General features: G+C 35.4%; 4 protein-coding genes across 9 annotated transcripts; 1 reads left to right on the forward strand and 3 right to left on the reverse strand.

Moving 5' to 3' along the window:
* The first annotated feature begins 5,605 nt into the window (after positions 1-5,605).
* LOC122280886 (developmentally-regulated G-protein 2) lies at positions 5,606-10,955 on the forward strand. 3 transcript variants are annotated; one of them, XM_043091985.1, is made up of 12 exons: positions 5,606-5,766; positions 6,144-6,238; positions 6,468-6,535; positions 7,041-7,117; positions 7,434-7,614; positions 7,846-7,902; positions 8,340-8,414; positions 8,601-8,720; positions 9,424-9,594; positions 9,901-10,014; positions 10,130-10,300; positions 10,642-10,955. In XM_043091985.1, the coding sequence occupies exons 2-12, from the start codon at positions 6,169-6,171 to the stop codon at positions 10,735-10,737; spliced, it is 1,200 nt and encodes a 399-aa protein (XP_042947919.1). In that variant the 5' UTR covers positions 5,606-5,766; positions 6,144-6,168; the 3' UTR covers positions 10,738-10,955. The 3 variants fall into 3 exon arrangements, with proteins under 3 accessions (XP_042947919.1, XP_042947928.1, XP_042947934.1); XM_043091994.1 differs by lacking the exon at positions 9,424-9,594; XM_043092000.1 differs by lacking the exon at positions 5,606-5,766 and having other exon boundaries at positions 6,185-6,306.
* Positions 10,956-11,915: 960 nt separating this feature from the next.
* On the reverse strand, positions 11,916-13,902 carry LOC122280885 (putative pentatricopeptide repeat-containing protein At5g37570). The gene is made up of 2 exons (XM_043091969.1): positions 12,726-13,902; positions 11,916-12,615 (listed from the first exon to the last, which is right to left on the reverse strand). The coding sequence occupies exons 1-2, from the start codon at positions 13,756-13,758 to the stop codon at positions 11,978-11,980; spliced, it is 1,671 nt and encodes a 556-aa protein (XP_042947903.1). The 5' UTR covers positions 13,759-13,902; the 3' UTR covers positions 11,916-11,977.
* A 367-nt stretch (positions 13,903-14,269) lies between these two features.
* Positions 14,270-16,675, reverse strand: LOC122280906 (omega-amidase, chloroplastic-like). 3 transcript variants are annotated; one of them, XM_043092030.1, is made up of 10 exons: positions 16,516-16,675; positions 16,083-16,199; positions 15,747-15,968; positions 15,538-15,631; positions 15,367-15,441; positions 15,214-15,292; positions 15,080-15,095; positions 14,899-14,979; positions 14,697-14,779; positions 14,270-14,610 (listed from the first exon to the last, which is right to left on the reverse strand). In XM_043092030.1, exons 1-10 carry the CDS (start codon positions 16,600-16,602, stop codon positions 14,520-14,522), a joined length of 945 nt encoding a protein of 314 aa, XP_042947964.1. In that variant the 5' UTR covers positions 16,603-16,675; the 3' UTR covers positions 14,270-14,519. The 3 variants fall into 3 exon arrangements, with proteins under 3 accessions (XP_042947964.1, XP_042947982.1, XP_042947972.1); XM_043092048.1 differs by lacking the exon at positions 16,516-16,675 and adding an exon at positions 16,299-16,459; XM_043092038.1 differs by lacking the exon at positions 16,083-16,199 and having other exon boundaries at positions 16,516-16,668.
* A 473-nt stretch (positions 16,676-17,148) lies between these two features.
* On the reverse strand, positions 17,149-22,412 carry LOC122280898 (zinc finger CCCH domain-containing protein 48-like). Of its 2 annotated transcripts, XM_043092020.1 has the most exons (8): positions 22,255-22,412; positions 20,847-21,477; positions 20,159-20,344; positions 19,943-20,044; positions 19,471-19,620; positions 18,749-18,928; positions 17,648-17,745; positions 17,149-17,576 (listed from the first exon to the last, which is right to left on the reverse strand). In XM_043092020.1, the coding sequence occupies exons 2-8, from the start codon at positions 21,474-21,476 to the stop codon at positions 17,426-17,428; spliced, it is 1,497 nt and encodes a 498-aa protein (XP_042947954.1). In that variant the 5' UTR covers position 21,477; positions 22,255-22,412; the 3' UTR covers positions 17,149-17,425. The 2 variants fall into 2 exon arrangements, with proteins under 2 accessions (XP_042947954.1, XP_042947945.1); XM_043092011.1 differs by having other exon boundaries at positions 20,847-22,396.
* Between the last annotated feature and the right edge of the window lie 332 nt (positions 22,413-22,744).

Raw genomic sequence — 22,744 nt, forward strand, 5'->3', positions numbered from 1 at the left:
AATCTGGCAACACCGACGAGGCTCTCCTCACTTTCTGTCCGGCGACCTCAAGATGGAGAACCAAAGATCTTGTTTTCTATTTTTAGCAAAAAGGCTCATTGACGAGAACAATGGGGTGGGTCTTGAGGTTTTGCAGGAAGTAAACCGTACGGCATCTTCCAAGGAGGAATTTGCTTAGCCCTTCGTCGACTCACAAATTCCCTTCAAGAATCACATCATGAAGGAACATGACATGAACGGACTCCAGCTAAAGAAAAAAAAAAAAAAACTATGCAGATCACCATAGCGTTCAATCAAGAAACTTCGGCATGATTCTTGGTTTATGGGTTTTGTCAATTTTGACAGCAGAGGGTTGTCGGCAGCATTTGGACAAAGAAAAAGAAAAAATCAACAAATGGGGCGTTTGTTGATGAAAAAACAAACAAATAAATAAATAAAAAATAAATAAATTTCTAAATGATAAAAGTCATAAAGGGTTGGTGGAAGAAGCCGCCTATTATGACTTCTCTTTTTTTATAATATTATATCTTAAAAAAGGTGCAGGATGTAAAAAAATTTTAGCAGACGGCAAGCTGAATAGTTGGATTTTTTTTTAAAGCTTTTTAGCATTAAGTGGAGTTGGTAACACACGCAAAAAGTCCTCACATGATAAGGTCCTGATAGAGCTGCACGAGATCCTAAAGATTACTCTTCAATTTCAAGTAAGTTTTTAATATATTATTTACAATTACTGAGATGAATATTAATGATTATATTCATTATTATTACTTGATAAATTTTATGTTTATTCACATAGTTTATATACAAGTTTTATTTATTTATTTATACTTATTATGAATTATTGATAATAAGATTCATCTTAGAATGGAAATAGAGCATCCCTGAAGGATCGCCCTAAATCAATAATAGCTTTTGAGTATCTCATAATTTAAATGATTGATACTTGTACCAAAAGTTCATTATGATTTATGCACCTGAAGTTGCATAATTGAAATTGTAGAAAGAATATATATTTGAATGAACGTCTCAAATGTGCTCCTGAAGTAGCAATATCGAGTATGCTCCTGAAGTAGCAATATGAAATACAAACGTTCACAATATATTCTAAATTTATATCTGGTCTTTCAGTGACGGAGCAAAATAATGAGTTTTTGATAAGAATCATTAGTCACGTCTTATTAGATCTACATCATTCCCTGAAGTGAATGATAATGAATTTATATCATTATATTCCCTGAAGTGAAAAGAACGATGCGTTTCATTCAAAGAAATTAAGAGATTGGACGTGATAATGAATATATTTTCGGGCTAGAAGCTCGTATTGGAAAAGTTGTAAGTTTTATCTTTGAGATGATATTATACAATTATTGAATCAAATATTATGATGCATCAAAAGGTGATATGATTCAAAATATTTGTATCTTTTCATGGTTATCTTGATCATCCAAAATCAATTACGATAAGTCGAATGATTTTCATATGAACGTCTATAAAAGAACCAGAAGATTCTTTTATTATAAAATCTTACCACCAGAAGTGGAAAGAAAATATTTGTTAGAAGCAAATAAGATGAAATTATTCGACGTTATCTTGATTATCATATGTGAACCAGAAGTTCAGATGATAATTAAATTTTGGATGCAATAAGATAAAAATATTTCATATTCTAGCTGCTGAAATCCCAGCGAGGATTGAAGTCCCTGTAGGACAATTAAGAAATTCAACAGTCTAAAGACATATTTAAAGGCATGTGAGACTTATCGATACAAAAGATAGAGTATTTCAAAAGAGAAAGACACAAATAATTTGGTGCTCCTGAAGAGGCCATACCCACAGAACAAGCAATAAAGTTCATCCAAATTTTCAGTATAAAATTCTCCAAACTCTTGAAGAGTATAAATCTCCTGAAAAGTGCCTCCTGAAGAGGTTTTTCATGAAAATGTCTTCCCTTGAAGAGGGACAAGTACCTGAAAATAACGAGATCTCGATACATTTCATGAATATTGGAGAAATTATGGATAGAAATAAAATCGTTGTCGACAACGTATTTCCATATGAAATAGCAATTAACATTACCAGAAGTAATGGAGAAAGTGAATCAAGAACCGTCGAAGAATACGACGTAAAATATTGGCCAAATTTGAAAGAAATAATTCATGCAGAATTGATTCACTAGTAAAATATGATGCATCGGGACTTATAGTCCAAACACCTAAAGAGGTGATGCTTATTGAATGTCAGTGGGTATTTATAGAAAGGAAATAAAAATGTGATATATAAATCACGAGTCAGTTTCTCAATTCCTGCAGAATTGATATCACTAAGTAAAATGTGATAAATATGAACTTAAAGTCCAAACACCTAAAGATGTGATTTTTGTTAAATATCAGTGGATATTTATATACACGATATAAAAAGCCTGAAACTTTTAATATGAAAATGTGATATTGAAATCACAAGTTAGTTTTTCGAAGAAACAATATTGATATGATTTTAAAGTGGTTGAAATCATGTTGAGATTTTTATTAGCTTGAAAGTTACCGAGAGTTTGGATATGCATGATTAACTGCATATTTATATGGATTATTGGATCATGATATATATATGAAAATCTCTGAATGATAGAAAATGTCTGAAACTTCTAATACGAATACATCTAGAAATATGTATTCTATCAAGTTTCAAAAATCCTTATATGATCTAAAGCAATCCAAACGCAAATGGAAACAAGCTAATATTGCAGTTTATATATATGATTTAAATGTCATTGAGATTTTAGAAGAACTCATGAAAACTGCACATATTTGAAATACAAATCTGAAACCCTTGCGGCTTCAAGGGGAAGATGGATGATGTTATTAGTCATGAAATACCATCTTTTAATAAAATTAGTATTTCAGATTCATATTATGGGTTTGATATAAAATGTGCATTATTAAAGAAGAAATAAAAAGAAGCATACAAAATACCTACCAGATGATAGATACACAAATATGAATCTTTGTGAAATAATTATTTTATTATCTTGAAGCAAAAATTACAGAAATTTAAGGCACTTTGCCTCATTCTTCAAACTCTCTTATTCTTCAAGAATCTGCATGGCATCCCTATTTAAAGGGGTGGGCAATCGAAAAGAAGATTTAAGTAAGGATTTTAAATTCTTATTCTCTTACTTTATTGCTCCTATCTTCATGTTGGACTCCAGAAGAAGTCGCTGAAGGATAGCAATATTCTCGTAGAATTTGTCAACTCCACAAGTTTTGGATTGCAGTCGCTGAGAAAATGCGACAATGGATGATGAGTATCAGGTACCGAGACTCACAAGCTCATAAATAGCTTCATTATCTGACCTATGAGTCAGATCATTATATTGCATGATAGCACCTGTGGTAGAACCTATGAGTCAGATCATTATATTGTATGATAGCATCTGTGGTAGAAGCAGGAACAGCTGATGAACGAGTTGCAGAATACCTCATATATTGGCCATGAGAAGATCGCTGAGCCATTACAGAGTAAGAATACAGAAAGAGATTGCAGGATAAGAATGCAGAAAGAGATTGCAGAGTAAAAATACAGTATGATTACAGAAAATTGAAGAAGATGAGATGCGAATAAAGATGAGCTGAATATCTCTTTTATAGAGAAAATTATGATACAGCATCTCTCATGAAGCAAGAGAAAAGAGACGAAATATAGCTTCATAGCTCTGCAGCGCCTGACAGCACGCCTGACAGCTACAGAAGAGTTGAAAATCTGCGGTGCTTGTCTGATCTAAAGAGCTGGCCACCGTTTTTATTGAAAAATGAGGTTAGCAGTTTAATGTTGATGAATTCTCCACTAACTGTGTTATTTACAAGAACTCCAAAAGAGTACAACTCCAGAAGAGTAGTGATGAGCAGAAAGATCCAGTTGTGATTATTTTATCAACATGGTTTAAGTCCACAATTAGTTGGATATGCAGATGCAGGTTATCTTTCAGATCCACACAGAGGTAGATCTCAAACTGGATATGTATTTACTTATGGAAATTCTGCTATATCATGGAGATCTATCTGCTACCTCTTCAAATCACTCAGAGATCATTACAATTCATAAGGCAAGTCGAGAATGCATTTGGCTAAGATCAATGATCCAACATATTCAAGAAAAGTGTGGTCTTTCAGTGATTAATGATAGTCCAACAACTTTATACGAAAATAATGCTGCTTGTATTACTCAAATTAGAGGAGGATATATCAAAGGTGATATAACCAAACATATTTCACCTAAATTCTTTTATACTCATGAACTTCAGGAGAAAGGTGAAATTAACGTCAAACAGATATGATCAAGTGATAATCTGACAGATTTATTCACAAAAGCATTACCAACTGCAACATTTAAGAAAATTGTGCAGAACATTGGAATGCGGAGATTTGAAGACCTGTTATCATACACTTTTCAGGGGAAGTAATGTCTTGAAGACTTGTGCTGATTGTACTCTTTTTCCTTCGCTAAGGTTTTATCCCACTGGGTTTTCCTTTGCAAGGTTTTAATGAGGCAATCATAAAGCACTCGACGGTACATATGAATACTGTACTATTTTTCCTTCGCCATTGGCTTTTTCCCACAGGATTTTTCCTTGGTAAGGTTTTAACGAGGCATATTCTTTAAATATGGTCATTCAAAGGAAAAATGTTATAAACCATCTTGAATTGTATAACCATATTTAGCTAGCCGTCAAATGTATAGTGCTAGTCGTCAAATGCATAGTCTCTTTTGTAACCCTATATATATGGGTATATTGATGTTATATAATATATAGATCAATAAGAGAATGTCCTCTCTCATTCTCTCTCAATCTCTTAAAACTCTCTCTTTTCATTCAGTTCATAACAATATATATAATATAAGTTTTATTTATAAATTGATGTTATAAAGTTTTCATATTGAAAAATGTTAAATGTTTTTAAGAAAAACTTATAAAAAAAACTTACTTCTCCACGTATCGATTATTAATAAACTAAAATTTTAAATTTTAAAAATAACAAAATAAGTCTTATAAATAAAATTATAAATAAAAATATAAATACATATAGTATCACTCTTTCATATTAGATAAGTGTTACATTTATTAAAAGATTATATAAAATAAATTTACAAACTAATATGATTTTATATGATACGTTAAATATATTTTATAATAAAAATAATTTTTTAATAAAACATATTATATCAAAATACTTAGTTTATAAATTTATTTTTTTAAAATATATTTTTAGTTCAACCACTTATATTCGTGCTAATAATTTATTTAATATATCAAGTCTGTGAGTGGATTTTTATTTTAATTAATTGGATAGCTTTAAAAAATTGTTCTCAAAATAAAAAAATAAATGATAATTTTAATTAAAGAGCAATGCTACATACAGTCACTTTTACGTACTCCCTGCACACTCCACTGATATGATTGGCTGGATTAATTTTTTTTTAATATTCAACCAATCATATCACTGGAGTGCACAAAAGAGTGCACAAAAATGACTGCACATAAAATTTTTGATTCAAATAATATATGTCACTGCACGGCACACTTTGCCACCGTTGGAAGCATTTCTGAGTAGAAATTGGTTATTGAGCCCAAAGATTGGGCCTCTAAATATAGCCGCCCGCAATTCCTCTCCCTTGGATATAATCCAAGACCTACTCTTCCACTTCTCCCCCGTGTCACTGCAAATATCTCCTCTCCGATCCACTCCTGAGATTGCCGGCAATTGAGTCACGGTGAGTCATCCACCAAACGTGATAATTTATTCACTCTCTCTATCTGCGATTCATTTGTGCTTCAGATGATGCAACTAACATAAGCTGCTTAGAAAAACCAATCAGCCCCCTTTTTATCCTTAGGATTTACGGTTCCTTTGGTTGCTGAGAAATCGCAAGAAAAGAACAAGAGGATCGAATCGAATTGGCTTCTTATATTGTTCCTAACGCTGGCTTTTTTTTCTTTTTTCTTTTTTTGGTTCCTTCCGACGATTTCTCAGCACTACTTTATGTGAACTTATGCTTGACTGGTTATCGAAAGTACTACTAGAATATTTGTAATTTTGTACCCCTAAAAGTTAAACCATTTTTTCTTATATTGATTTTTGTGGTTACAGCTGAAGACTGAAGTGATCAGGAAAAATGGGTATCATTGAAAAGATCCGAGAAATCGAAGCCGAGATGGCTCGGACACAAAAAAACAAAGCAACGGGTACTATTAATTGAATGCGTAGTGACTAATGAGTCAGAGATTTTTATTCGGGCATGCTTTCATGTTATGTTAGTTTTTCTTTCCCAGTTTCGTTTTTTTTAATTACAATTGTCCAAGTCTCAGTCTTTGATATAATTTTTTTCTTTAATTATGCCTACACTTATTGAGATTCTTAGTAAGATGTTTTTATTTAGTGGGTAAAATGTATTTTGGTCAATTCAATATGCAGAGTATCATCTTGGTCAGCTCAAAGCGAAGATAGCAAAGCTAAGGACGCAATTGTTGGAGCCTCCAAAGGTATGTTAGTGGTTGGTTTCTGTTTCTAAATTCTCAAAAGAAAGAAAAGGAAACAGAAATATTTCCAAAATGCGGTATACATGTGCTTTTCAGAAACTGTTTATGAGAATAATTCTTAAAAATAAAACGCTTTTGAAGAAAAAAATTGTTTTTTATTTAACAAAACCTGTGAAAACATCATGATTGTAAGCCTTTTTTTTTTAAAAAAAAAAAACAGCTTTTGATAATATCTTTTTAAATACACTCAAATAAGCCCATAGTTTCCTGTGTTAACGGTTGAATCCAGATTAATTATCACGTAATTCTATATTTTTGTGTTTGTTCGAGGAAGAAATGCTAGCATGTGCGGCATCTTGTAATTTTAAGATTTTAGTGTTTGCTACCCTAAATTCTTTTGTTTCTTTCATATTTTAAATTTCATGTACTTTTTACAGCCTCCCATCAGTGTAGGCTTGTTAACAAGTTCAAGGTGCGGTTTTTATTGTTAGTTTGAACTATGAAACAGGGTTCTAGTGGTGGTGGAGAGGGTTTTGAAGTTACCAAGTTTGGACATGGACGTGTTGCACTAATAGGATTTCCAAGGTTTGCCATCTCATGAACTGGGCATGCATTAATCTTCTAATAAATGTCGTAAAAGTAATGTAGGACCAACTTTTTTCCTTGTGATTTTTGGCCAAAAGCTAAGTCGCCCCCCTCCCACTTTCTCTCACGTACATGTATGCAGAACTTTCTATAAGTCACCAAATGCATGTATGTGGAAGACAGCGAACTCTTTGCAATGTTTTTGTCACCAAATGCTTCTAGTGGATCTGACAACATGCAACAGACATTTCTTTCTGAACTTATCAAAAAACAATATGTATGTCTGAAGAATTTTCATGTCCTAACATGTTTGCAGTGTGGGGAAGTCGACACTTTTAACCATGTTAACGGGCACTCATTCAGAAGCTGCTTCTTATGAGTTCACAACACTTACTTGCATTCCTGGGATTATACACTACAATGACACAAAAATTCAGTTGCTCGACCTTCCTGGTATTATTGAAGGTGCATCTGAAGGCAAGGGACGTGGGAGGCAGGTAAAATCCTTCAACTGATTTTTATCTTAGATAATTATGAATCATTTGAATATGCAAGTAATCTTATAAGCCACTAGAAAAGGATGTTTGATAAGCTTTGTGTGATTGTCTTTTTGTCTTAAATCAAATATAGATGATATTTTTAATGGGCACTTGATTCTTTCATTTACAATCTTCTTAATATATCTTGGTGTCATGAAGATTAAATAATTTGATGACTGTTTCTCTCAGGTTATTGCTGTTGCCAAGTCTTCGGACATTGTGTTGATGGTTCTTGATGCCTCGAAGGTAAGTATCTTTCTAGCTCTAGTGATTAGGTCACCTAGCAGACCGACCTATATGGTTCAGTCATGAAAGTTTGTCCCCAGTTGGGATAATTCAAAACCATCTATTATGAATATGGGAGGAATCCATAGATGTACTGCCAGAATTTGTGGATCTACTGGTTACCCAGGGGTATTCTACTGGGTCCAATATACCTTTTTTTTATTTCTGTGTTACCTTTTCACATATATGACTCTGCTATTTGGTACTTCTTCCTGTACTGTTGCACTTTCCCAGCATAGTTTTACTGTCTAAATTCAACCTTTTCCCATTAATTTTCTTCATTTAAATTCGTTTCTTTTCTCTACCTTGTGAGCTGCTATTAGTTATACTATTTTGCACTTTTGAATTTTGGATTATGTTAATTTTGATTTTCTGTAAAAAAAAAAAAAATGTTTCAGAGTGAGGGACATCGGCAGATATTGACAAAGGAACTGGAAGCTGTGGGCTTGCGTCTAAACAAAAGACCTCCTCAGGTATGTTATTTTCAAGAATGTTTATGGAATATCTCTCTCTTACCAATAAAAAAAGGGTGTTTATGGAATATCAACATTCTCAGGAGTTTTTGTTTGAAGCTTTTCACCTGCATTGATTCTTCTATTCGATTTGTTTGTCCATCTACTGGAACCTTGGCTTGCTTTATAATTTTGTTTAATTGGCAGATATACTTCAAAAAGAAAAAAACTGGAGGCATTTCATTCAACAGTACTCATCCTTTAACTCATGTGGATGAAAAGCTTTGTTATCAAATTTTACACGAATACAAAATCCACAATGCAGAGGTACTCAGTTTGAACTTGGATCAATTATGTTTATGCTTTTGTGCCGTCAATGGTGTTAATAATGGTTTTAAGGAGAATTTTATTGCTTAATTGAGTAACTGCTTTAGTGTGGAGTGTCTCTTATAGCATCTTCATGTCTTGAGAAAAGGTTTATCGTTGATGGCAACTTCTGATTTTACCTTGCCATTTACTTTGTCTTTGATTCAACTGCAAAATTTCTTTCCCCTTGTATGAAAACACGTTATTTATTTATAATCTTGGAAAGAGAAATTAATATGTTTTTCAATGCTCATTAGATGTTCGACTCTATCTCAGTGTGTTTGGATTACACTTATAAAAAATTGGAAAAAATTGTCTAACTCATATGCAAATATGTAAGTAGAAATACATGAACGCAGAAGGAAAATTTGAAATAATACGTAAACAAAGAAGGAAAAATTGAAATAATGTAGAAAAAAGATATGAGTTTTGGTTCTAAACCTCATAGAGGAAGACTGGATTGTACTTGTCAAACCAAAAAAAAGGAGGAAGACTGGATTGTGAACTAGTTAGCAGGTGGGTGTTACCAGATGCAAAGTTGTTTACATGTCGAGCTTAGTCTGACCTTCTTGTGTTTAGAATGATTGTTTCTCTTGCATATTACTTTCTATCCACTAAGTCTCCACACCTTAAAGTTGTAAGTTCTTCACTGATTTTGTTGCAGTTGCTATTTCGTGAGGATGCCACAGTGGATGATCTTATAGATGTCATTGAGGGAAACCGTAAATATATGAAGTGTATATATGTTTACAACAAGATAGATGTTATTGGTATCGATGATGTTGACAAATTAGCCCGGCAACCTAATTCTGTTGTCATTAGTTGCAATCTGAAGGTAGGTTTTATGCTTCTAATATATGCTAAGTTTTGAGTGGTTTAAGTATGGAACTTTGGAGCAACCATATCAATTCCTAATACCAGCAGCGGTGATATTGAGTGGATTAGTGAATTTTCTCCTTGCAAAATGTGTTTTTGTTCACATGTTGTTCAATACCTGCAAAACACATATTACCCCTCATCTAATGCACACCCAAATGAATGATATAAGGCCCTAGTTAGTTTTTGCATTATATTACATATCGGTTTTCATTTTATGTGAATGGTTTAATAACCGATATGGCTCATCTAATTGCTTGTGCAGCTCAACTTCGACAGACTACTTGCAAAAATGTGGGAGGAAATGGGGCTTGTAAGAGTTTACACAAAGCCACAAGGCCAGCAACCTGATTTTGGAGATCCTGTTGTTCTTTCTGCTGTATGTTGCACGCTCATCTGTTCAGATCTCTCTTAATAGGTGGATTTATCTATGTATTGGAGTTTCTTGTTTTTCATCCTTTTTTCAATTCATCACTCTTGGTATGTGCTTTCAGGATAGAGGTGGCTGCACTGTTGAAGACTTTTGTAACCACATACACAGAAGTTTGGTCAAGGATGTGAAGTATGTGCTAGCTTGGGGTACAAGTGCGAGGCACTACCCACAGCATTGTGGCCTTAGCCATGTTCTTCAAGATGAGGATGTAGTTCAGATTGTTAAGAAAAAGGTTTGTAAAGCTATTTCTTTTGTTTAGCAGTCTGATGGGAAGGTATATTTACTTGCAAACTCTTCATGGCTGCTTTATCATTGAACTTGGACCCAAGATTCTTTAATAAATACTAATCCCACAGTTTTCATGATTTTTCTTGTTTACACCATTATCTCACTATGATGAGGTGACATTGTGCATCAATGAATTTTTTATTTAAAAAAAAAAAAGAGATGACCCAAGGATGATTGGAAATTTTCACATTACAAAGAGGGATGAAAGTGGGATACAAGTTTAGTATATAGCATTACTCGTGTTTTAAATAAAGAATCTAACCATTTGTGATTTGCATTAACTAGGAAAAGGAAGAGGAAGGAAGAGGTCGGTTTAAGTCGCATTCTACAGCACCTGCTCGGATATCTGATAGGGTGAAAAAAGCTCCATTGAAGACATAATTACATTGACGTCACGGAAGATATATTTTTGAGGTGTTTATGGTGAAGTTCTCAAATCTGTAGGTCAGACCATGCTCAGCTGGTTATAATGACAAGCTTAGTCTAGCAGATTTTGTATTCATTTAAGGTTTTTATTGGATCTTCAAAACGAGGGAAAGGAAACGAGAATCTTGGGTTGAAAGAAACAATTCAATTTATTTTAGAATTTGATTTTTTCAGATCCTATGGGTGAAAAACCGACTGCATTCACCCGCGTGGTGAGAATCTGAATAGATTTAGAGTTTTATTACGTATAAGCGAATTCAAATACTAATATACGTATCAATGTTGCTGATTTCATATTTTAAATTCTAATTGATATAATTTTTATTTAAGTCTGACTTTTTGACCAATCAAGTTGGATGGGTATATGTATTGGTGTGTAAAATCACTTACAATCAAGATTTTTCAAAATCTAAGTTTATACTTGATGCTAGATGCTAGCCCCTACGAGGAAATTGTTTTGATGGGTGAGATTTACAACTGTTCCAAGTTAATGGCACCTTTCTCATCCATGCAACATTGGGATGCCTATCGAAATTCCCAGTATTTTTTTTACTTGAGTCAATTCCTAATTGCTGCCAATGCCATGTATTATATTTTGCACCACCACACAAAACATCGTAACTCGAAACTGGCTGTTAAAGTCGTGCTTTGGACGGAGTCAATCCTGGCATTATCTCCATTGTTCTTTTTATCAGTTAATGTAATGAAAATGGATATAAAATTCCATTTAATTATCTATCGTCATTGAGGAGCTGATCTCAACTAAAATACATGTGCTACATCAGAACACGATTTGTTTCGAATTGTTGAGGTCAGTGTAATTTGTAAGAGCTCCAAATTATATTCTTTTATCATCTGTTGGGGTTTTGCCGTTTTCTGATTCCCACGCCTCTTGTCGCAGCATCCTATTAGAAGGAGATCCAGCGTATTGGCAACAAAGGGAAACAGGTTTTGAAAATGACCTTGCCGTTTTTTTCATGAATGATAGAATGTGCAGTGTGTTAGACAAATTCTGAAGGGCTCCCGTGTAATTTCGTCATCCTAATGACATGTTTTCAGTTAAACACAAGCTATCACAACAGTGTGCCCCAGTAACTTCTATGATTTATGCAAAAGGAAATCAAAGAGGTAAATCGCTTGGTAAAGACACTTCACATGTTCCATTATATTGATACCATAAGTTCGCAGGAAGTTTCTAAATCCAGCTACACCCAGGAAATTTTCTCATCTCTTTTTCCCTCATCATTTGCCTCAGTCTCTCTGCATCATCCCATTTATTCATTGATGCATAAGTATTTGCCAAAAGCACATAATTTCCTGAATTGTCGCGCTCTATTTCAAACAGATGCCTGGCTGCAATCTCACCCAATTCAGCATTACCATGAACCTTACAAGCTGATAATAATGCACCCCAAATCGTTGCATCTGCATTACCTACATTGTCTACTATAAGATTATATGCCTTTTCAAGCTGCCCGGCCCTTCCAAGGAGGTCAACCATGCAAGCATAGTGCTCATTCAATGGCTCAATGGAATACACTTCAGTCATCACCTTAAAATACTTGCACCCTTCTTCAATTAGTCCTGCATGGCTACAAGTATTGAGGACACTAATAAATGTCACCTGATTTGGCTTTATTCCTTCTTTCTGCATCTCTGAGAAAACATCCAAAGCTTCTTGGTCCTTCCCATGGTCAGCAAGGGCTGTGAGCAATGCACTGTAAGATATCACATCTCTGTCGCTCATTCTGTTAAATTCACCCCTTGCTTTGTCTATCCTTCCAAATTTTGAATACATGTGGATGAATGCATTGGATACAAAGAGTGTCCGATCTGCGATTATTCAACAGATGAGAAAAAAAAATAAAACAATCGTTCACAAACAAATAACAATATGTGAAATTGAAACTCATAACTACAGCAGAATCATCACAATAACTTACTGCAGCAACCTTCCTCCATATGCTTGGCTAATATGTTCGCCATTTCAATGTCGCTTAATTGCGTACACGCTGAGATAGCCCCCACCATCGCCACCTCATTGATTTTTACATTCTCTTCCTTCATTTTCTTATACATTTCAATTGCTTCTGCAGCATATCCATTCTGTGCATAACAAGCCACCATTGCTGCCCAACATGACACACCTGGCACCGTTATCTCATCAAACATTTTTTGGGACTCGACTACATTGCCGCATTTCCCATAGCCAGCTATCATTGCAACCGATGCGACCGGATTTTTCTCTTGCATGCTATCATACAGTTTCCTGGCTGCTTTCATGTCACCATAATTTGCGTACCCAGCCACCATTGTGGTCCACGAAACCTCATTGCGTAGCCCCATATTATCAAACAACAACCGAGCCTCATCCATTATACCCACCTTCGTATACCCACATATCATGGCCGTCCAAGTCACAACATCTTTATCATCCATTCTATCGAACAAATCACGCGCGCACGACATGAACCCACTTTTCGCATACACATCTAGAAGCGCAGTTTGTACGAACTTGTTTCCCAAGAAACCCGATCTCAAAACTCTAACATGGATCTGTTTTCCTGCAGAGATCGCCGGGATGCGAGCGGAAGCATTGAGCACCGAAGAGAAGGTGAACCCAGTTGGCGAGATACCCACCCGGTGCATTCTAGCGTAAATAGAGAGGGATCGGCTAAAATGATCGTGCAATACATGGGAGCGAATTAGGGAGGTCCAAAGGAACTGGTTTTTACAGTGGGGTATTTGGTCGAACAGGAGGCGTGCGTAGCTGAGGTTGTCACCGGGAAACTGGAGGAGTTGGATGAGAAACCTAGTTAATAGGTGGTTGTAATGGTGTGTTTTGATTGGGGTTTTGAGTAAGACGGTGTGGGTTTGTTTCAGTTGGCTAACGGTTTTGCTCGCGTGGATGAAGTGGGTGATGAATCCTGGACTGTCGTAATATGAGCGGGGGTTTGCAGTACGAGTGGGTAACATGAACTTCGATCAATGTCTCTCAGGAGTCCGACCGGACGTCATAACAACATATTCAGGGGGTTTTGTTTCTGTTTCTTCGCCGTCGTCGTCTTCCGAAAGGGTAGTTCTACCATGCCATTAAGTCCATTTGATACGTATTACGTACTTAGTCTAAATTATATATATATATTTTTTAATTTTTATTTCAAATATTTAAATATTTTTAAAAATTAAAAAAATATATGATAATCACTTTTTTAATTATTAAGTACGAAAATATTAAATAAAATAATATAAAATATATAAACAGTTAAATTGAAAGGAAAAATTGGAAGTATCATTTTCCCATTAAATATACTCTTGAACATTCATGTGTTTAGGTTGACCCATACCTTTTTAAAATTTTAAACCACTTATTTTAAAAATAAAATTAGTTTAAATTCATAGACAATGAGTCGGCTAGGTTCACTTTAATATGTCATATACGAGCTGTATATATTCTAGCGAGTGTGTAAGACACCATCCACCCTGATTTGACAAAAATTTTTCTTACAAAATAACTTATTTCATACAAATTAAGTTGATTCAAATGATACCCGTAATGAGATGACGACTGCTTGCTTGCACGAATGCTTCAAGGCAAGTAGTACAAAGGAACGTGAATGAGGACCCACGTTTCAGAAACATTACACGAGTAATTATCGTGAGCGTTAAATCCAAGTAGGAAGTTTTACAAAGGAATGCTATTGATATTGCGAGCGGATCTCCTCGTCATAAGCTCGTTATTCTGAATTCTGATGCTTTTCTTCTTCACATTCATCAACAAACTGGTAAATATCTCCCCGCTTTTGCTTGTCAAGTGGAATGCTTTTCCTGCATATATCCATAACCTCGTTAAAAATACAAGAGTTGGATCTGAGTTTAAAGTTTCAGAATATATAGCAAATATATATACCAACCTTTGGAGTTTAATCTTGGAATAATCAATCTCAGCAACTATCACATTCTCTTCATGCCCCGTGGTAGCAATTATCTCACCAGACTGATTTTGAACAGGAAAACAAAAACAATTTCTACACAGTAAACCTTTCATGCATGTGATTGATTTACCTTACCATCCTCATTATTCATAAAAAGTAATTTGAGTCTAAACTTTGATACCGGTCCAACAAGGGTAGAGTGGCCCCATATTGCATAGCCACCACAAGAATCTCGGGAGGGTGAGCAAGTAGCTACAAATAACTACAACAAAAGAAAAAATAAAGCTCACGATTTAAGGGGAAATTGCATGCAATCTAGCTAAAAGAGAATTTTGATAAGATATGAACTTTTTAGTACCTACCTGGTTATCTGCTGCCCTGAGATTTGGATATAATTTGATTGTAATGAGAGATAAGTAATGCTGGTTGTTAGATACCCAATTCAGAGAGGAAAACAAAAACTGAACTTGGGCAGAATACGGCTATCTATTCTTACCTGCTTCTTTGCATCAGTTCCCACAACAATTCCCCAGTGCTAATGTTAAATGCCCCAGGATAGCATATAATATGAGCACCTGCATGCCATTTATACCAACGACAACTTTACTGTATATATCACATGCTGCATATAATTCAACAGAAGGATTACCTTTTGCTGCATATAGCATAGCAAGTTCGGGGAAGCGTATATCATGACAAATTCCTACTCCAACACAACCAGCATCTGCATTGATCATCCATGCACTTGGGGTATGAAGTGGGGATGATATGCATCTTTGGTGTATGAATTGTTATTTGAGGTTTGAGTCCAGATGTCTACCTGTGTCCACGATGGTAGGCTTATCTCCTCCAGTGAAGATGTCAGATTCCTTGAATGTTATATCTCCCGGAATGTCAACATCAAACAAATGTATCTGCAAAGAGCATATACTTTCGTCAAGAATTCTGAATGTGATTGAAGAATTTCAATGTAGGAAACACGTGCTCCTCTTTATCATCTCAACTCAATTAGATGTCTAAAGTGCTCACTTTCCTATGCTTTGCGCTCAGCTTTCCATCAGGTCCAAACACACAACTAGTGTTATACAAGCGACCATTACTCCATTCAGGCAGAGACCCACCAATAATCGTGATTCCATGGCAAGAAGCAGCTTCGGATAACAAAGAAATTGTTGGGGATGAATCCTCATTGTCAAAGTCCTCAGCGAATTTGGCAAAGAAATCTTTTGAGTACGGACAATTCCACATTTCCTTCATTGCGAAGAAGCAAATCAATATTAATTATGCTTCCAAGGACTTTTAACAAATACATTTTTCAAACTACATTTCTATTGGCACAACCACATGAATAGTCAGTCAACTCACAGGTAAAACAACAATCCTTGCGCCACTTTCTGCAGCAATTTTAATCATGTTGCGAGCACGAACCAGATTCTGGTTCTTCTCTGATCTAACAGATAACTGGCAAAGGGCGATCTTAATCTGTTCATAACATAGTAACTCTAATTTATTTCACTCTGAAACTAAAAATAGAAAACAAATTGACCCTACATCCATGAAGAAATATTAGATTATCCACACCTATCTCCATGTGACAAATCTCAACGCCATAGAGTTAGCATATGAACTCTTGAAACGAACTTAGAAAGGAAAACCTCGATATTTGTGGACAGTCAGAGAGAGAGAAGAAAGGGAGGAGAGAGAGAGAGAGAGAAAGGGGGGGTGGGGGCGCAACCAAAGAACTGGGACAACAAAATATAGGCCAAGATTTGAGATTGAAAAATATGAGGAACCAAACCTTCACACTTTTGGGTAGCTCCAATCGTTCTGAAGCAGAAAGCATCGTGTGCTCTGGGAGTTTTGATGCAGAACCCATCTCGCCCATCTAAGCTTTGGTGCAAGCAAAATTAAGCTCATGACTCTCCCCGTTTGGTTAGGAGATGAGATAAGATATATTTTAAAAAATTGAATAAAATATTATTAAAATATAATTTTTTAATATTAATTTTATTTTAAAATTTAAAAAAATAAAATTATTTATTATATTAAAATGAGGTGAAATGTTTTACATATGAGTAATCTTTGTCACTACAGTGAACGAGCCTATACATGGCATGGAATTTCCCGCCGGTGCCGTAAGTCTAGAGTTATCCGCCTGTCCTCTTACACGCGTCTGAATTCTTGTTGGTTCAGAGCTGGGCTTGAAATTATAGATTTTATAATATTTATTATTATCTGGTCTCTAAAATTCATGAAAGGATTTAGAAGTCCATTCAGGAATCAAACCGATATCATATCTTGAAAAAGTCTTATAGGAAGTTGCATGGTATCTTAAAGAAGTTTTATAGGAAGTTGCATAATTGTCACTCAGGAAGTGAGGCATTTAACTTATATGGGAAGATTTGGGCATTCAAAACGATGAGACCAAGTATAGAGAATCTCCTCCTTAAACCATACATACATATTGTATCATTCTCTTACTGTGTCAGTTTCAACTCGTCAATGGATCCCCTATCAATTTACAGAAGATGAAAATTCTTAAGAACGATTTTCCTACTTCGCCTGAAACATTCATAATAACCTGAGTTCCCAAAGCTCACAGACCAAGACAATTTTTTCCCTCAAAAAGCTATTTTAGTCATGACACCATCTCACCATATCCTCGCACAAATTAACAAAAAGAATGCTTGACTAGTATTCAACATATCTCAACTTCCAGTCGCTGCAACTCTGGGCGCCGGTGGCCATTTCCACACTGTCAACAAACCCGTCCGATCCCCGGTGAAAAAGAGGCCCCCAGGACCTATTTGAACTGTTCCAACTTCTTCATTTGCAAAGAGTCTGCCCCTGTCAACGAATCTAAAACAACGGATATTAGTTGAAGCCAGGAGGGTAGGGAGGACATTGTTGCAAGGGAAAAGCGTACTCACGATGGCAATTCATATAGGTGCACAGAATTGTCAGCACAAGAGCAATATATTATCGGTTTGTCATCTGTATCAGTCATCCCATTAAGTGCAAGAACGCCCTGTAATACACAAAATCATGTCAACCAATTTGGTCTGTGAAGTTACCCTAAAAACAGTGTATCCATACAGGTACTGCAACATAAGGCTTCAAACTCGACATTTTATTGAACTTTTGACGTAATAAAACAATCATCATTACGGGACCCATTAATGGAATCTCAAATATTCAACTACATACTATGTTTTGCTAATAACAATGTTAATTTGGATATACTTATTGGGGGCAATGAGGCCCATAGAGTTTTCTTCTCTGTATTTTATTTCTGGAAAATTTGGAGGCGCAAAATGGTCTCAAACCTTATCCTTAGAGGATAAATGAGGTTAAGGAATAAGGTGGGTATCTCATAGGATCCTACAAGTTAAATTTCCTCCCCTTTCCATAATGCCATCAGAGAACAGGGGAGTAATAAAGTTTTTTTAATCAAAGAATTTTAATGATGAAATAAGTAGGCATGGCCCAAGTACGCAGGACATATACAAGAGCAACACCTAAGAGTAATAAAGTTATTCAAAGGACGTGACATGTTAAAAGCAAAATTCTGGAAAAATTAATCAGAGCCAACAAAGGTTCATTCTCTACATAAATAAATAAAATTGATTTCTAAAGTAACAGCAGCATTGAAGGTGAAAAACTTTTTTTTTAAAGTAATCGGAGTAATGCCTAAACAAATGAGAAGACAAGAACACCTAACTAGAAATATAAAAGGCCCTTTAAAATCTATAGAAGCTGCCCAATGGAGCAGAGTTATTAAAGGTGAAAAACTGAGGCCCCCAATAAAGATTCCATGGCCTGACTGATTATGAGATACAGAATTTAGGCCACCAATATATTTCTTCATAATAGAAAAGTTGGCAGTTACTCAATGAAGGTGCATATGAGAGAGCATGAGTGTTTTTTGATTAACGAATAAGAGAGCCGAATATGTATCCATATCCTAGAGCAGCAGACCCGAAAAAGTGAAGCACAAAAAGAACTAAAATAATTGTGATTATAGGGCATACATGTTCTTCATTGTGCGTGTAGACAACTTCCAAGCTGCCTTCTTCAGTAGCAGCCCAAACCTTTACTGTGCAGTCCAATGAAGAAGAAAACAAATATTGGTCCCAGCAAAGAAACGACGTTACAACATCATTATGGTTGTTCAGTGTCATGATACACTGTAAAGTCTCATGATCCCAAACCTGCAACAAAAAAGAACCAAGAAAAGAACTAATGATTCTTTTTTTTCTTCATAAAAAGAAAACATAATATATGACCCTTGCGCACACAGAAGAAAAGAAGTTTTAGAACGCATAGTCAAGCAATTATAACTGTATCAGCATCACGGCAATACATTCTGGCTTGCAAAGGACTCTTTTAAATATTAGAACGTAATTGATCAAATAACCTTAAAAAAAAGTTACAGAATCATGCAGTCAATCATGTCTAAAAAACAAAATGGCAGGGCTGCTTGCAAAAGAAAATGGGGGAGAACATACCATATTGGTTCTATGCAAGACCTTTTTTTTAATAAAAAAACAGTTTACACCACCAGATAAGGATCCAACCACAGTGTTTCCAACACATCGGCCTCATCAGACTTGTACAGTTTGCAATCCACGCAATAGAAGTGAATATAACAGAAAATATCAATGAATCTTATTAACCAATAATGGCTTGTCTTCTCAAATCACTACTTACAACAAAGAAGATTTAACAGCAAAAGGTTGTAAGCCACACTTACCCTTATTGTATGGTCCAGAGAACCAGAGTACAGGCTCTTGCCTCCAACAACTAAAGATGTTACGCCAAGTGTGTGGCCTTTAAGGGTAGCAGCCAATTGAAGAGTAAGATTAGCTTCATAACAGCCTTTCCATGTGTAAATAACACCGTCCTTCAGAAAAACATTGTAAGACTATGAGCATCATGCAGAACAATGTTGCAAAAAACAAGTAGACATAAACATTGATGAAATAGCACATGGATCTCACTTAAAACATCAAATTGTTTTCAATTTCACAAGAGATACTTGGGCTTTGCCTATTATTATGAATAAAACTTCTTGATTACCGATTTAAAAAAAAAAAAAAAACAAGAGATAAGTTCATTCTCAAACAGCTAAAAAAAATTTACGAGAAAAACCCTAAACGGCATTGCCCACGTTAAACCACTTGAAAGAACCAAGCTAGTTTTAAACTGTTAGCAAAGAAGTTTACCTCTGCTCCTGCAAAAAGCAAATCCTTAACAACTTCCAAGGCATTGACTTGTCCAGTAGGTCCATTGAGACAGCATCCAGCAGCTGAATCAGTATTCCAGACCTGCAAAACCCCAAAACGCCAAATCTAGCTCACATCTCAAACCAAGGAAACCAATATTAAATGACAGCAATAAGAAAATGAGAAAATAGAAACATAACTCAGAATAATACTTACCTTCACAACATTTAACATGCCGACAAAGACCAATGGACCCTCACAGATAATAGACCGAACTTCGCCACCAAGGTTAATCACACTAGCACATTGACCAGAATGGCAGTCCCAAAGCCGAACAGTTCCATCACTACTACCTGAATAAAGCTTGTTGCTTCTTTCAGGAAGCACAATCCCAGTGACAGCCTGTTAAAAAAAACCCATATAAAAGGATTCGCAAGATCATAAATATATATAAAATAAAATATACATGTATCACACAACTTATTGTAAAATAAAGTAAAACTTGCATGACTTGACTTTCATACTCCTGACAGAATATCTCCTGGTTTGTTGTCTGAGTTGGTCAACATCAAAGGAAGACGCAAACCTTCAAGAGTTTAGATTGGGACAGGGAAAGAGTTTCACAGTGCAAAAGACTTTCTTTTTCTAAGATGTATTTTCCATAAAACATCATTCTCTATACTGAAAATTTCATAGAATATATCACCGAATGAATATATAACCTCGTCTTTCTAGTGGGGAAAGACCCTACAACATGTCTAGTTTATTTTATTCGAACGATGAAACAATTAAACAAAGTCAAGATTCACTTGGCATAACTGAGTTAAGTTCACATTCAATCAAATTCCAGATTCTGTAAATTTATCCTACCACAAAGGATGAGTCAAAGTCACCTAACACGTACCTTCTCATGCCCTTGGAGCTTTGCCAACATCATAAACCCATCGCCACGAAACCAAGAGTGCAGGTTATGGCACTGATCGCCATATATACAATTACCCTCCGCCCAGAACTGACAGACCCTTTCCAAGGACTTCTTTGGATCATTTTGCGAAGACTTTTCAACAGCAGTTTTTGATAAGGACTTCTCAACAACATTTCCCAAGGAATTCTCAAAATCATCTTTGGGAGACTCTTTATGAACATTTTCTGAATACTTTTTAATAACCTTCTCCGGGGATTTCCTAGGAACACTTTTAGGGGATTTCTTATGAAGATTTTCTGGTAACATCTCAGCAACATTACTGCCCAAGACCCTTCCTCCATTCCTCAAAACCAGTGTATACTTGGACGTCTGGTAGTAAGGCCTCTTCCTGGGATGATCTGCAGGTAATGCATGGGATTGCTTTGCAAAACTGGGACTGGTGGTTTTGTGCGGCATTTCACCATGAGCAAACCGACATGGGTTTCTGTGGCATCTACCTTTAAGCCAAAAGATGCACATACTGTTGCTGTTTGAAGGATCTCCATGGAGTTTGTAAAAACCCGATCTTTCCATTGTCTCTGAATCTCTCCTAGCAGTCTTAATCACCATACTATAAACAAAAATAGGAAAAAAATGAAACAAGCAATCCATGGGGAGCAGCCAAAATCAAATGACTCTACCTTCAACCAAGATCCAAATCAGAAACCCCTAATCTTTAAAATCCCAGATAAGCGCATACTCTGTTCTAGCAATTCCAAAAAAATCGGAATTTCTTGAATAGCATGAACACGAGCATCGACCAAAATCACAAATCAAGCCAAAGAACCCATGACTAAGATTAAAAAACCTTGATCACTGACTCCCTGAATTTACAATCCCACCGATGCCACCGATCCTTGAGCAAAAGCACATAAAATCGGATAATCCTTAACAAAGATTAACCATCGATCCCATGAATTTATAAATCCAAATAATCCACTAATTCTTGAGTAAATCCTAGATATGTCCTTGAAAATTTGAAAAAGAACACCCCAGGAATCTGGAATTCTATTAATGGCCGATCAAATCATGACCGGATTTGGATAATCGCGATCGATGAACGCTTCAAGAATGACGGTGGCGAAAGCCCCACAAAATTCCGATCCTCAAACCACTGATCAAATATACGCGAAATGCTAGAACCTAATCGCCGATCCATCGGCCAACCCAGCACATAATGTCGAAATTGAACCGAAAAGATAAGCCCTAGAAATCCACACCCAGCAACAACCAATGATCTTGGATTCGATCACCATCATGGTCATACCACACTCGGTGCGACAATAGCTTGTTGAAGACGACGACTAAAAGGCCTAACAGCTAAAAGAAACTCGAGGAAGAAACAAACCTGAGAGAGCGAAACAATCCCGATAGGATGGCCGGAGTGATGTGGCCGCCGGAAGTAGCAACTTGCTAGGCAGGTCGTCCTCCAAGTCCACAAAATAGGAGAACGAATAGAAAAGTCTCCGCTTGCTATACGGCGTCGGTGAATTACATAGTAGTTATAAGGGCATACTCGTTTGCTTTGGCTTGGCCAAATGAGATTTGGTCAAATTTTATATAATTTAACTTAAAAATTTTTTATATTGAATTTAGTAAATTTAAAATAATTTAAATTTTTATTATAATAATTGGTTAAAGATAAAAGATCATTATTTATTCATCAAATATTAAAATATTAATTTCTCATTTCAAACAAATAAATTAAGTAATTAAAATATAATTGACATTTAACATTTAGAATATAATTATGATTAATATTTAATAATATTTTTTAAGATTAATTGAATATAATATAATTATTATTAAAATTTAACAATATTTTTTAAGTATTAATT

The sequence above is a fragment of the Carya illinoinensis genome, chromosome 1 (assembly GCF_018687715.1).
Source record: "Carya illinoinensis cultivar Pawnee chromosome 1, C.illinoinensisPawnee_v1, whole genome shotgun sequence".
Taxonomy (NCBI): Eukaryota; Viridiplantae; Streptophyta; class Magnoliopsida; order Fagales; family Juglandaceae; genus Carya; species Carya illinoinensis.